The 14,591-nt window shown below is 37.5% G+C and overlaps 1 protein-coding gene across 9 annotated transcripts in view; it reads left to right on the forward strand.

Moving 5' to 3' along the window:
* The window catches only part of CPEB3 (cytoplasmic polyadenylation element binding protein 3), a 94,628-nt gene that overhangs the window by 22,847 nt on the left and 57,190 nt on the right, over window positions 1-14,591 (forward strand). For 7 of the 9 annotated variants that reach the window (XM_014965731.1, XM_014965712.1, XM_014965704.1 and 4 more), the window contains one exon: window positions 10,419-10,578. In XM_014965731.1, coding sequence (XP_014821217.1) covers window positions 10,419-10,578 — 160 coding nt within the window. The remainder of the gene's footprint in view (window positions 1-10,418; window positions 10,579-14,591) is intronic. The other 2 variants (XM_014965738.1, XM_014965754.1) reach the window with 1 other exon arrangement.

Genomic DNA, 14,591 nt, shown 5'->3' on the forward strand with positions numbered 1-14,591 from the left:
GACAGAACCAGAGGAAATGGTCTGAAGTTGTGGCAGGGGAGGTTTAGATTAGGTATTAGGAAGAATTACTTTACTGAGAGGGTGGTCAGGCACTGGAACAGCCTGCCCAGGGAGGTGGTGGAGTCACCATCCCTGGAGGTATTTAAGAAACGTGTAGAAGTGACTCTTCAGGGCATGCTCTAGTGCCCGAGATCATTGGTTTGTGGGCAGGTGTGATGTGGAGGGGTGTTGTGTTTTGTGGGGGTTTTTTTGTTTGCTTGGTGTTTTGTTTGGGGTTTTTTTTGTTTTGTTTTGTTTTTTTTAAGGTTGGACTCAATGATCTCAGAGGCCCCTTCCAACCATGGTGATTCTGTAAATAAAACACTATTTTGGGCTGGGATTTTTTTCCTCCCCTTCTGCCCTTCCTTGCTGTAAGTGCAGCTTGATGCTATGAGTGGTCCTTGGGCTGCTACTCCCTGCTGTTTCTCACCTGTTCAGTGTGCACATATGCGGCCTTCGGTAACTTTGAAGCTGAACAAACTGTTAATAGCAAATGTTCTGAAATTAAAACTTCTAACATAGTGACACTTTCAGAAAAGGATTGCCTTGTATCCCAGTGGTTACACAAGAGTCCTCAACTAATGTTTAGAAGTAGGTGCACAGCTCGAGAGAGCCTGTAGTCCTCTTTTCCTTAGGCGAAGGTGACTGTGACAGTTTGGGATTCCGTCATAGATTATGTCCTTGATGAAGTCCCAGGATGGAGAACATTTGCTGCCTAACTATTCTCAATCTCCATTAGGAAGAAACTGGCAGAGTGAATTTTTGTGTTTACTTCTTTAAAGATGATTTTAGATTCTTGTTCCGCAATTTGTTGTGTGTATTAATCATGCTGTAATAATATAAAGTCAAGACTTGGACAACTTACACAAGTAATTTAGTAATTAAAAGCATATGGCAGCTAATAGGTTAAATATTTTCTTTAAACCCTGCTGGATGCAAAGCGACATCACATTGAAAAGGTAACCTCCTTGTCTCCTCTGGGAGCTGGTTTCCACTGGGAGTGACTGGGGCCTGGTTTAGGCCTGTGAGTAAATAGTAGTAAATGACCCCACTCTTCCATTCCGTACCAAACAACTGTCCCCACTATACTTAGCATTTTCTTAGTTTGCTTTTAAAAGTAAAGGGCACTTAAATGGTAAAATTACTGTCCTCTGTAAAGGTAGTTCCCCAAACCAGTAGGGGAAGATCTTGTCCTTTATGAACAGATGAAATGTCTTACCCCCTTTTTTTTTTTTTTTTTTGTTGAAATTTAGGAACATACTGCTGAACACTTGGGGAAAAAAGTAATGTGAAAGAAAGTTAGCAGACACAGGAAGAGAAATTTAGGACAGAGACTAGGTAAAAGATAAAATTTTTTCCCCCTTTTTTTTTTTTTTTGGTTGAAATATCTACCTGGAGTTCTGGCACCTAGAAGTTTATTTGCTCAGGAAGCACTATTTCCTTAACACAGCAGGAATGTAACAGGAGCCTGACCTGAAATACGCGAGTTAGGTATTATTTTAGTCTGGTTCTTAAAAGCAGTGAGTTTAGGTGAGAGACAATATTTTGTTTGTCATAAGGCTTAAACATTTCAATGACACTTTTTTTTTAACTTTACCAATATATCCCATGTCACTGATGATCAGTAACCATACACAAACCCACCATTTCTATTTCAGAGAAGTCCTCAAGATTCCTTTACTGTGGTGACGATAGTAAATGCAGCTACTGGGCAATGGTGCTCAGACATCTGTTTGACAGTTATTACTTGTATTCTTTTCTCTCTCCCATTTTGTCCCATTACCCTATAATATCCTGAGACAGACTGCTTCCATTGTAAATCTTTCTGAGACAATAGCTTCCTTATACAATATGTCTCTGCTGTCTTTTACGTTATGCAGTCCACTCTGTGGAGCATGATCGTTCAGATCCTCTCGTGCCATAGCACTCCTAACCTTCCCCTTTCCTCTCTTTGCAGCCTTTGCATCTTTGTAGTGCCATCATCTTGTGGTTTGAGGTCTGCACTTGACTCGTGCTGATGTAGCTGGCAAGGTGTTCTTAGGTCAGTGTTAGTTTTTCCTTGCTATGGGACACAGGTGCTATTCTACTGAAGAGAATGGTAGAAGCCCGAAGGCAAATTAGCAGTGTTGGACTCTTGTGCAGCAGGCCAGTGAAACAGTTAAATTATGTCATTTTAATAGCTCAAGGGTATCATGAATGGCCTTGTAAATTCTACTGATGACATCTTTTTTTTTTTTTCTTTCCCCACTTGCTTGTTTTTGTGAGTTGATTATCATCTTGGGTGTAACTACTTTAATCCTGTATTTTGCAAGTGTTAGAACCGTTTGTTACTGGAATCAGTAGCTATAATAGAAAGAGGGTACATCAGCTTTTTGAGATGCGTTCAGCAGCAGACCTGATGAGCAGATTTTTATCTGAAGCATCACGTTGAACAAAATATGACTACAGATAAATCCTGTCAGTTAGTGCTCACTCAGTTGTAATGTCTGCAGATCATTCCCTACAGTAGTGTAATGGCATAATAGCTGTTTTGTAGATTCTTTTGGGGGTTTTGTTGTTGTATTTTTGTATTTTTTGTATTTTGTTATATTTTTGTTTGCTTGGGTCTTTTAAACACATTGTTTAATTATTTTGATGGCAAAAGGAAGATGTTTGAAATATTAAGTATGTTATATTTCTTTTTGCTGCTAATAAACAGTGTTCCCTATTGGAGCATTAGGTTAGGTGATTTAAGGATTTGACTGGGTGCTTTACTATCTTTGAATCTGAGGTGGATCATGTAAATAGTATGCTTGGCGTATTATAAAAGTCTGTATTGGAAGAATAGCTAAGGATGCTTCAAAGAACACAGTAAGTAGGCTATTGCTTAGTAGGGCTCTGATGAAAGAAATTAACAATATAACATAGAACAAGATTTTCTTTAAATCCTTTTTATTTATTTTTTTTTTAATCCAGTAGGGCCATATTGTGGGTTCTTCCCTGCTACTCCAAAACATGAGTTGCCTACAACAGGGAAACAGCTAACGTATTCCTCTGCCCTGTAGCTATGACCTCTATTTAGGAAAAAGCAGGGTAAATTCTGTTACTTTCTTCCCTGCAGTTTGCCAGCAAATACTGAATATTCAGTAACTTGTCAGGATATTCTGTTTAAGTGATTGTGATGCTAAGTGTTATGGCTATAAATCCTGAATATTTTAATATATATTTTGAGCATGTATTAAGTGCGTACAAAAAGGGAATCTCAACTGCAATGTAAGATGACCTTTAAACTGAATAATATATGTATGTTAGTTTTGGTAATTCTATATAATGCCTGTTGTATCTCTTCCTATTTAGGTGCTTTTTAGTTCATTTAGAAATAAAAATTGCAAACGTGTCATGGAAAGATTTTAGTTGTCTTCTAATATTTTAGAACTCGGAATTTATAAGGGGGTAAAGTTTGAATAGAGCATCTACCTTTGTGGAAAAATTGCTTGAGTAGGTAAAGTTTCAAGGCTTTTGGAATCAGTCTGAGTTCTTGCATGTTAGCTATGAAAGTTTAAATAACACAGACAAGATGATTAAATATTGTTAACTGGAGTCCTGAAATGTTATTTTTAAAATTATATGGAAATATTTCCATAATCTGTATACAGTTAGATATTGTTTTGTATTTGTATTAAACTTACTTATTTTTCTTAGAAGCTTTTTGAACAAGCTTAAAAAAGAATAAATCACCTTTTGCCCAGTGAACTTCTGAACATCTCTGAAAGTAAAACATGCTATAGTTGGTAGTGAGAAAAGACAGATGTATGAAAAGTTGATGTGTTTCTTCTGTGGGCATTCCAAGAGCGATAGTAAAATAAGAAAACATTCCCCTTTTTGTTCCAGTAAGGGAACGTAATAAATCTGGCTTAGTTCAATACTATCAAAAATTAACTGGGAAGATCAAAAAAGGAAGTGGAATTAAAATAAAATTCCATTAAGACTTAGTACTAGCAGCTCTGCTGTAATGTTCTTTATCATAGGCGTAGATAAATTTACCCTGGTTTTCCCTCCGAACCTACATTTTATGCCTTATTTATTTTGTTCTATTTTATATTTTTATGAAATCCAATATAAGGAAAAAATTACTCAAATTTCTGTTTTTTCTAGTTCTGCATGCATCTGTGTTGTCAGTCATGTTGCCGTTGGCAGCACTCCAGCATCAAGCTGCAAAGGAAGGAACGCTTGCTATTTACAGGTTTTTGATTCTTTGGCAAAGTGATCATTTTACTTTACTGTGTGACCACATTCCTCAGATTTTCTATATTTTGAAAGATTTATTTTTATTTTTAATAAACTTTACTGAGACTGCAAGTGGGGTTGCCTCACAGCTGCAACGGCTGGGGACTAAGGACTGCTCTGTGAGAATTCAGAGCTCGTTCATGTGCACCGTCGTGGCAGATTGAGCCTGTCCCAAGCCAAACTTCCGCAACATATTTTTGCAGTTGCTGGTTTTGCTGCCTTAGATTGGGATACTGAAGCGGGACAAACTTGTTTTCCTGGTGTGCTTAGTAATAACCTGTGCTGCAGGTGCTTGAGCAGAGTGAGTGAGCCCAGTTTAATACAGTGCTGGCATTTTACCCTGTATTTATTCAAAGCTGCGCTCCCATTGACTTCAGTTTTTGTTGGCAGCTCTCAGCCATCCTGTGCAGTCAAAGCCAGGCTTATGTCGGGCATGGGAGAATGAAATGCAGCGGTGACTGCAGGGAAGAAGTTTGCATTGATAGGAAGGTTGTTTAAGCCATAAGAATTTTAACTGTTCCCCAGGATCTCATCTCTTCCTTCTGATTAAAATGCTACGTGTAACGTCCCAGGATCTAGTCAGTAAAAATGTTGAGACTTCTGTGAGCCTAATTGGAATTTTGATGTTCTCCTGGAAACGGGTAATGGTTCTGTGAGTAGAGGCCGTCTTGTTGCTCAGCAGAGCTGGGCTGCCTTGTGCCACATACTGGTGCAGGAAGCTTGAGAATCTAGGGCAGCATGGAAATGTAGAACACTGCAATAAATTACTGAAACTGATATATTGTTCAGAGTATGGGAATCGCTCCAAAGCTTAATAGGAAATCAGTTTGCAGATGATCCGAAATACATAGACACAGGTAAACGTATCTTTGGAAGGGTCCAGGTGCCTGAGGTTTTGCTGCTTGCGTACTGGAAAAAAAATAGGTAGATCGGGTGTACCTCTCAGCTCAGTGTGTGTTTTATGCTACAGAGGTAGATGACAATGCCAACAAGGATTCAACACGTGCATAAGTACAAGGATTTTGAGTATGGATGATAGCTAGGCTTGGGCAACATGTATTAGATTCCTGATGTGCCTTCTCAGGGTAAAACTTTTCACTTTGTGACAGTAGTTCAATCAGTTAATGGTCAAGTGTCTCTGCTGCAGAGATAGAAGAAAAAGATACATCTTCAGTTTCTGGAGCAAGGTACATGTTCTCCATGGCTCTGCCATGAAATATGTTGGTCATTTCCTTTTTGAGTTCATTAGTTCCAGTTACTTTGGGCTACCTGTTCAAGCTGAAAGAGGTAGTGAGGAAGCCAGGCTGTATTACAGTCCATTTAACACCTATTTGGCCCCAGCTATAGATCTGATCTTGACTTTGTCCTCTGTAATGTAGTCATATGTTCTTTTCTCATTCTTTACCTTTCCCTTTTACCAGTAAAGACACCGTGTATCTATTGGGAGGGAACTGAAGTAGTGCTAGGAATGCCTTGTCCTTAGTGCACACGCTCTGAGTCTGAAAGGGGCAGGACTGAGCACCCCACATCAAAGAGTATGACAAAGAGAAAAAGTTCTTATGATTTCCAATGATACACACCATCAATTACATACTTCAGGCATGGCTAAGTAATCTTTTTTTCATAATTAAGATAACCCTTGACTTTAAGAATGCGTTTTCCCCTCCTGGAATTTGCTGACCCACTGATTACACCTCAGCCACCTCCTGGAATAAGCAACCCAGGCATCTGTCCTAGAGCTAAACAGAACTCTTCAAAGCACTGGTTTGATTTATTCCTGGAGCTGGTTCATTATGTGTATTGGATGAGGACTGGAGACCTCTGAAAAATTACTATGGTTGTGCAATAAAGACTAGCATAATACATATGCACAAAAGTGTAAAATACAGGTAAAATGCAAATTATTGTATTTTCTCTTTTTATTTTAGTGTCTTGACATCACAGTTGTTTTTTGGCAAAGTTGCTATTTGTTTGGGTTTTTTAAATTATAGACAGATTATAGACACTGTATTTTGTGACATTTTTAATCAGCCTTAGAAGTAAGATACTTTAAGGTAAAATGTTGATACCCAACTTCAACTGGTGGTCCATTTTAATTTGAGATACTTCAAAAATCTGATCCTGTGTATGGATTTGTAATTTTTCACTATGCTTAACATACACACTTTGAGGAACTCTGTGTCAGGGATGAACATACAGATAATGGCCAAGGGCTGGTATTTAAAGCTCATTAAAACCCCATATCTTCTCGAAGAATTGTTATTACTGAGCTCTCTTTCTTTCTTTCAAGACTAGAGTATTATAGGAACTGATAAAGGTTGCCATATACATGAGAAAGGTAACAAGGAAGGAGCTACTGTCTGTACAGAGCAAAAGCACAATTCAATATGGGCAGACTGGACTTAATCTTGTGCTGATTTAATGATTGCTGTGTAGCTAAAGGCAGTGCCTTGCAGCTGGAGATTTCTCTTCTGTCCATAATGTAGTTTATCTAAGTAGGTCTCAGGATCTTTGTCTTTTCTAGAAGATCCCAGCAGATTTTCCAGACTTGCTGGATTTTCAAACTGCTTTTCCAAGCGTGTTATTCTGCATTATCATTCTGTAGTTTATATTTTGATTTCCATTCTTAGTCCTAGTCCCAGAACTTCCTTGAAAAGTTCTCATGTGCTTCTGAGGACTTTTATGTTTCCGTCATTGGGTTTGCTTGGCAGTAGGTTGGTTGCCTGTGGAAATGATGCAAAAGGCAAATCTAGGAAGTGGAACAATATCAATTCCCAAAACCAGGAAAACGTGTTCATGCTGAGAAGTAGGGAAACTGCCCTGTGAATAGGTGTGCAGAAGCACCATGGTTCTTGGAAGAAATTGCTGAATTTAGGAAACAATATTCAAATCTGCTGAGCACAAATGAGTTACTATTGAAATGAAAGCTACTAAGAAAAATGGTAGTAGCCCCTTTACTTAGGAGCTAGAATGTTAGCCGTGGTGTGTCTGTTTTATCACTTACACTACAAAATCTGTAGTCAGCATGCATTACACTTACGCACATGCCACAACATTCCCACAATGTCCTTTCAATATCTGAAGGGAGACTACAGGAGAGCTGGAGAGGAACTCTGTCAGGAAGTGCAGTGACAGGACAAGGGGTAACAGTTTTAAATTAGAAGAGGGGAGACTCAGATTGCATGCTAGAAAGAAATTCTTCCCTGTGAGGGTGGTGAGGCACTGGAACAGGTTGCCTAGGAAAGTCGTGGCTGCCCCATCCCTGGAGGGGTTCAAGGCCAGGCTGGATGGGGCTTTGAGCAACCTGGTCTGGTGGGAGGTGTCCCTGCCCAGGGCAGGGGGTTGGAACTCGATGATCTTTAAGGTCCCTTCCAACCCAAACCCTTCTATGATTCTATGATAAAAGTCTGTTGTGTCTACATTTCCTTTACTTAATTTAGCTTGCTTAGTACTATAGTGGGAAGTGTTGTAATTGCCTAGGTAAAGGGATTTGATTAAATTGATCTTCCTGTGTCCAATGTAGGTTTTTTCGTTTTGAAAATATATTGCAGGTTTGTACGCCCCTTAAAAGGTTAGAAAGATCCTACATTCTGGCAAACCTGCCCTGTATAGGTTTGCCTTTGATGCAATGATTTTTTTTTTTCCTCCCTTTTTCACATGCATCCATGTGCACAGCTCTAAACCAGGGAGTGTTAGAACAAAGTAGGACCTCCCCACTTAAAATATGACATGTTTATCTTAATAAAGGACAATTAAATTCAATTTGTAGGCTCTGTCCTCTTCTGAACTGACTCCCTCTGGTCTCTAAGACTGTAATCTCAGGAATGTTTAAAGCATTGTGGCAAAAGCAGCAGTCCTGCCTTTCTGTTCTGCTGCCAAGTTGGTTTTGCCAGCTCAGCTCTACTTCAGCTGAGCAGTAACTCTGCTCTACAGGGGACTGATCCAACTAAAAATACCTCCCACCCCTATTTAGGATATAGGCTGTATGTTTGCTTTCATCTTGGCTTTTCAAAAGGATGCCCTAGTTCAGTACTGTAACACCTGACCTCCTTACGTGCTCACAGTACAGATACATAAAATGTATTTAAAAGGAATGAATAGAAAAAGATGACTAAAATTTGTGCTTTGAGGGAATAAAATAGATCCTATTTAATCAAGTTACTAATATATCACAAGAATGCAAGAATGGAATTTTTTTTTTTTTTTACATCCAAGTGACACTTTATCTTTTCAGTCTAGTCTTGCATCTCTTTTAAGAAAGTGAATATGAAATAAAACAAACTCTTCTCTCCTACTACGTAATACCAAGCAGAGGGTTGTTTTAACCAAAATAAAATTTTCTGTTAGGAAAAAAAATTACCTTGGGGTTTTGGTGGTTTGTTTGTTTCTTTGTTTTGGATTTGGCTTGGTTTATTTTTTTTCAATATCTATTTTAGGTTTCCTGGGCATAAATTTTATTTTATACTCCATGTATATTGATCCACTTGGATAGGTGAACAAGCAGTCTTTTAAATACAGTATACAGAAGTTGGCATTCTAATTAGCTGTAGCAGACAAAAATCATCAAAGACAGCTGAAAAACAGTGAGCTCGTTTGAACTTCAGTATAGCTTCTAACAGAAATCAAGTCTTATTCTTTGGACATCGTTTGCCAAAAATGCTCAATAGATGAAGTAAACATGTGAAGAAAATAATGCTAGTCCACTTATAGAAAATGCAAAATTAGCATGTTGGAGACGAGACATTGGATATTCAGTGTAGTGTAGGTCGACTGTGGGAACATGAAATTTTTGGCAGTAGGAAGATCTGTATTTCAGGGCTTCTTGTAACAGCAGATTTTTACTAGCATGTATATTTATTTGAATTCTAGAACAGGAATATTGAAAGAGAGCTCAATTATACCAGTGAACATATTCTCTCCTCTAGTTTTATTTAAAGACAACCTAAGATGAAGAAGATTCAAGAGAAGTACTTACTACGACAAAACTTGTGTTACATTTTCTATGGATGCTGCAGCTTCTTGCCTGAGGATTTTAAATTTTGTTCTTTCAAGCAGTAAGATTATCTTGTATTAACCAGCATGTGGAAAACATTGTTCCAGAAATTTTGGGGGCATGTTACAATAAACGTTTCAGTTTGCACAGTAGAATACCACTCTTTATTAATTATATCATAATACAGTGTACAAAGAAAAACTGCTATCTTTTACATACTTGTGCTTTACCTTTTTTTTTTTTTTTTAATGATAAGATTAAGAAAACTAATGTTTTTTAGAGGCTGTCTGACTACAACAAGGGGACCATTCTGTTACGTGGTCCCATTGCGTACAGTACTCTACATACCTGGGCATGGGGAGATTGTTCCCTCCATAAGATTGTTCCTGAACTTTGAAACTGCTTATTTCATAGGCCTGCTATATGTTGCTTGTGATTTTGGTTTTTTTCTCCTTTTCCCTTTTGCTTACTAAAAAAAGAAAAACCCACTGAACTACATTGAATTCAAATGAGAGATTCAAGCAATACAAACCAACCCTTGCTCAGGTTTTTTGAGTGCCCTAGTCTGAAATGTTGCATATCCTATCTTGCTGTTTATTTTGTCTTGCATCTCGTGTACTTTCCTTAAACTTGTGAGAGACATTTGAGGAATTACTTAGTACTTTCTGGAACAAATGTGCCTGCTGGCATCTTGAGCGTTGCTTGCTTCTGCTCTGATGTGAAGGTAGCACTGTGACAGAAGGCTGGTGATGAAGCTGTAAAACCAAAATCTCTGAACCAATTTCACTTCTCGGGTGTGAACATTAATATTGCTTTATTTCCAAGTTCTTATTTAAATGATAATTTTTAGAATTAACTATTTTATCTATATATATAATATATATTATTTTATATATATATATATATATTTAGAAGAATTGAAAAGCCTCTCTACATAGCTGTGCTGGTGAAACCAACACTAACAAAATGAAGGGTATCATTTTAACAATTCTAGGCTTATATTTGTAAATTTTTTTGTAATATAAAAAAATTATATCAAGAAGAAATGTAGAACTGGATGCTGGAGTTTTCTATAACTGTGTCTTTTTTTCTCTCTTTTTTTTTTTTTGTCTCATTCTAGGACCGGAATAGGCCCTATGACACTTTTAACTTGCACTCTTTGGAAAATTCCTTAATGGATATGATAAGGACTGATCATGAGCCTCTGAAAGGTAAACACTACCCTCCCAGTGGCCCACCAATGAGTTTCGCTGATATAATGTGGAGGAATCATTTTACAGGTTAGGAATATTCATATGTCCATGCTTGCTTGGTGTTTAAACAAAACTCAGCTTTTCAGTATTGCTGTAATCTTTTGATAATGAATGAGTTGTCAGTTATGTAAAACTTTTTCCCCATCTTAAGATAATAATCTCTACTGTAGGAAGATAAGGTGAAATGTGTATAGATTCATTAAAAGTACACAATTGTAATATTATCTAACTGACATTTCTGAATTTTGATTTTGAGTATCAGCAAATTGCACAGTTGGGACTCCTGCTGCAGTCACTCAAATGCACACTCAAAAGGTATAGTGCAACTGGAGTCCAATTATTATATTCAACATCTTATTCAAAGTTAATATTCTTATTTTTGGATCATCAGCTAGTGTGCAGGTTCTGAAACAACCACTGTATCAAGCTTACTCTCTACAGTTGCTTCAAGTTTCTTAAAAAAATGTATCTTAATTTGGATTTCAAATTGTTAGGAGGAACTGAAAGCTATTAGATGTTGGTAAGTGCTGGGAAAGTTTTATTTATGCTACTAACTGTGTTTGTTCTACCAGGTGTAGCATTGGGATGAAACTATTTCTAATACTTAGCTGATAGTGAAATAGTGGCACTGAATAGTGAAAGGTTGCGGCAGCGTTTCAATGAATAAACATTCCTGATAGATGTGCACACCCCTGTCTTAATCTTTCATTGGTTAACTTTAAAAATAGGTGCACAGTCTTGCTCACATCCATTCTTGAAGACTGAAGCTAATAGTAAGCCATATACTACAAAGGAAGTATTGAGCTAGAAATTATTCCCAAACTCTATGAGGTCAGGACACTGGAACTGAGAGAGAAGAAATTAAGTTGTGTATGGCACTTGCAATGCTAATGCTTATAATCATACTTTTCTGATGTCACAACTGTCTTATTTCCTCCTCTCCCCATTTATTTATTACATATGGAAAAATATTTTTTTCTTTGTCTAAGTTCTTGTGCCTTTTTTACCATCTTTCTGGGTAGAGAAGTTTTTACAACCGTACCAAACTAGGTTCTGTACTCTAAGCTCTTTTAACCTGTGCTTTGCACTGTTATCTTGAAATTTACTGTGCTATAGCTTTCATGTGTCTTTAAATATTATTCAGCTGTCTAAAATGGCAAGAAATACTGTTTTTCATCTATTCTACCATAGTGATCCAAAATAAGTGTTAACCTGAAACTTATAAAAACCCAGCTCAACAAAATTGAGATTTCTGCTGGATTTACATTTCATATGGCTGGTGTTTAAAAAAAAAAAAATATCCAAATTGCTGTTAATTTAAGTATTTATTGTATCTTCTTAAATGTACTATAATCTAGCTAAAACTCAGGGTTTTTTTTTAAATCAGTATTTATTTAAATATACAAATTGAGACTAATTTTTTTAAAGACCGAATTTCCATATGGACCTCAGTGTAGAAAAAATGAGAAAGTTGGATTAGAAATTCTATTACTCTAGAAAAATACTTTAATATGTGCAATTTTGCTTATGGTTCTATTATTGTGTCTTTATAACCATTTAAAAATGTTTTTTAATCAGAGTGCTAGCACATAAAATAATAATGGGTACAAATCTTTCATTCTTTTGTGTTGTTGGGTCATTCTATCAAGAAAAGTTTCCGGTACTCAGCTGAGCTAGTTTATGTTAAGTGTTGCAAATGGCGTATTCTGCAGCTGCATGTGAGTCATAATGCTGTTTAATGTTGGTGTTTTGCATGAGGCAGAAATGAAATTCTTGGTTTCGTTAAGCATCTTCATGCTTTTCAACAAAAGTATCCCGTCCAAATCAGCCTTAACGTTTTCATCTTTACTAGGTCATCAATTTATGTAGGTGACTGACTAGTTTAAATGGACACTTGAAAACAGTAGGAACTATTTCCTTCTGCTCAAAAAGTAAAACCAAAGAGTTGGGTATTAATAGTAAAATTTGAGTTGATCTTTTCCATTCGCCGGTGAGACTCTTAGGTTTACTTTTTCTCTAACAAACGTTTCTGTCACCTACCTTTTTCTCACACCATGTTTGGGCCTTCCTGCCTCGTAACTTTGCTTCCAGTCCGGTGACTGTTGGAGAAGTCTTGATTACTATTAGTTATCTCTCACTGTATCTACCCAGCAGTTTTTTTCCCGTTGATACATTTAATTCCCTGTGTTGCTTTCTTTGCCTCCTCCCCCTAGCTGGAGGGCTTACTCTGCTGACCTCCAGCCCTGCCCTGACCCAGCCTGCATTGACTCCTGTTTTCGCACCGTGACTGGCTGTTTTCATAGGAGTGGCTGTTTTGGGACATGTTCATTCTCCCTTCCAAGAAGTGTTGTTTTAATCTATGTTAAACAGATCTATGTTACTATTTTAACTGAAACCTTTTCATAAAAACCTAACTTACTTTTCTACAAACACTGATCCACTCCTCAAATCACTTCCATATTGCATTTGTTGTTGCCTTTTCTGTGAAAAATCATCATGACTCTTCCACTGTACCTCCAACTTTCTGCTTTTCCTCTATCAAAGATGCAGAAGGCTTTCAACTGCTATCCTTCTCTGCACCTTCTTCAGATTTCACTTAATCTTGTCTTCTAAGCTCACTTGCTTTTTTTCTTATTTATCCCTCTCTCCTCTGGCTTTACCCTTTGAAGTAGCATGTTTTAGTCTGTAATCACCTTGAGAAAGTAAGTGATCGACTCTGCTTGCTTTTGCTTGCTTCTTAAGTCATTGTTACATACACCTTGAAGGTTTATGAATATACTGATTATGTACTTCAGCTTGATTTTTCAGTTCCTCATAGGCATTCCTGTGTGAATGTCTCTTGTGCAATATTTCAAGTGTTCTTTCTGGAATCTCACTAACTTAACTAAAACTCAGAACTACTTCATTTTTTTATTTCACCTCTGTCTTTCATAGTAAACTGTGTGGGGTTTTTTTCCCTTTAAGTCTCCCCTTCCTCTGGTATCCATGACTATCCTCTCTTAGGTTTTGTGCAGCTGCTTCTTATGTAAACAGAAAGTAAAATGACCATAAAAATCCTAGTTTAAAAAACAGACAAAGAAAAATGAGATGGCTTTCAAATGACTTGTTAACTTGTTCACCTTTTGGCAAACAAGCCTTGTTGTCTCAAACAGTTTTAGCTAACAGTGCTTAGGTGTCAGCTGGCTTTATTCTTACTATGCAAATTTTTAAATGGAAGGGGTGAAAAGATGGGTATCAAAAGCCTCTGATTTTGAAACCACGGAAGGATTTAATTCTAGAAGAGCTTTACATGTCTTGGAGCCTCCAATCCATGTCATAAAGCCGGTGCAGCTATTTCAGGATCGTTTCAGCCTGCCCCTGGCAGCAAAGTCTTCAGCAAATGTGTATTTTTAGAAGCACCGTCTGTGTATGTATTCATTAGTAAAATATTGCAGGTGGCTTATCTAAAATTTGAAACTTTGCTCAGAAAGTAGCCCTTCTTGGCACATGTGCCCCCTCATATCCCAGCAGATATTTGAAACAAAAAACAATTATCTCGGATAGATTAGAATGGGGATGGAAGGGTTAACCATAAAAGATTCTGATGGAAAGGCCCAATTGAAATGATTCTGTGATATTTGCTTCTCATTTTGGAGTATAAGTTCCTCATGGTTTGCATTGTTGAGTGGAGGCAGTGGAGAAGCTCAGGGGTAAGAAGGGAAGAGTCTATCCTCTTGTTTAGTACTAGTTGATGCTTCATACTTTCTCTGAATCTGAGTTATGATTAGACTTTGACCTGTAGGCCATGGAAATTGAGTTTATTTCAAGGTCAACAAAGTAGGTCACTCTTTTTAAAGCACGATCCACTTGACCTTGAGAGGGCATGTGATTAGGTGACTCCTGGGGGAGTGTCGCTTTCAAGTGCGGAAGAAGAGAAAGGCTGAAGGACTGTTAGTGCAGCAGAAATGAGCCAATCCTCAGCCTTGCAATATTGAATTACTGGTACTGAGTGTGCGCTCACTCAGTCTGATTGGCAGGGCTGGCCTGGAGCTCTTGGCTGG

Source organism: Calidris pugnax, unplaced genomic scaffold (genome assembly GCF_001431845.1).
Source record: "Calidris pugnax isolate Ruff unplaced genomic scaffold, ASM143184v1 scaffold64, whole genome shotgun sequence".
NCBI lineage: Eukaryota > Metazoa > Chordata > Aves > Charadriiformes > Scolopacidae > Calidris > Calidris pugnax.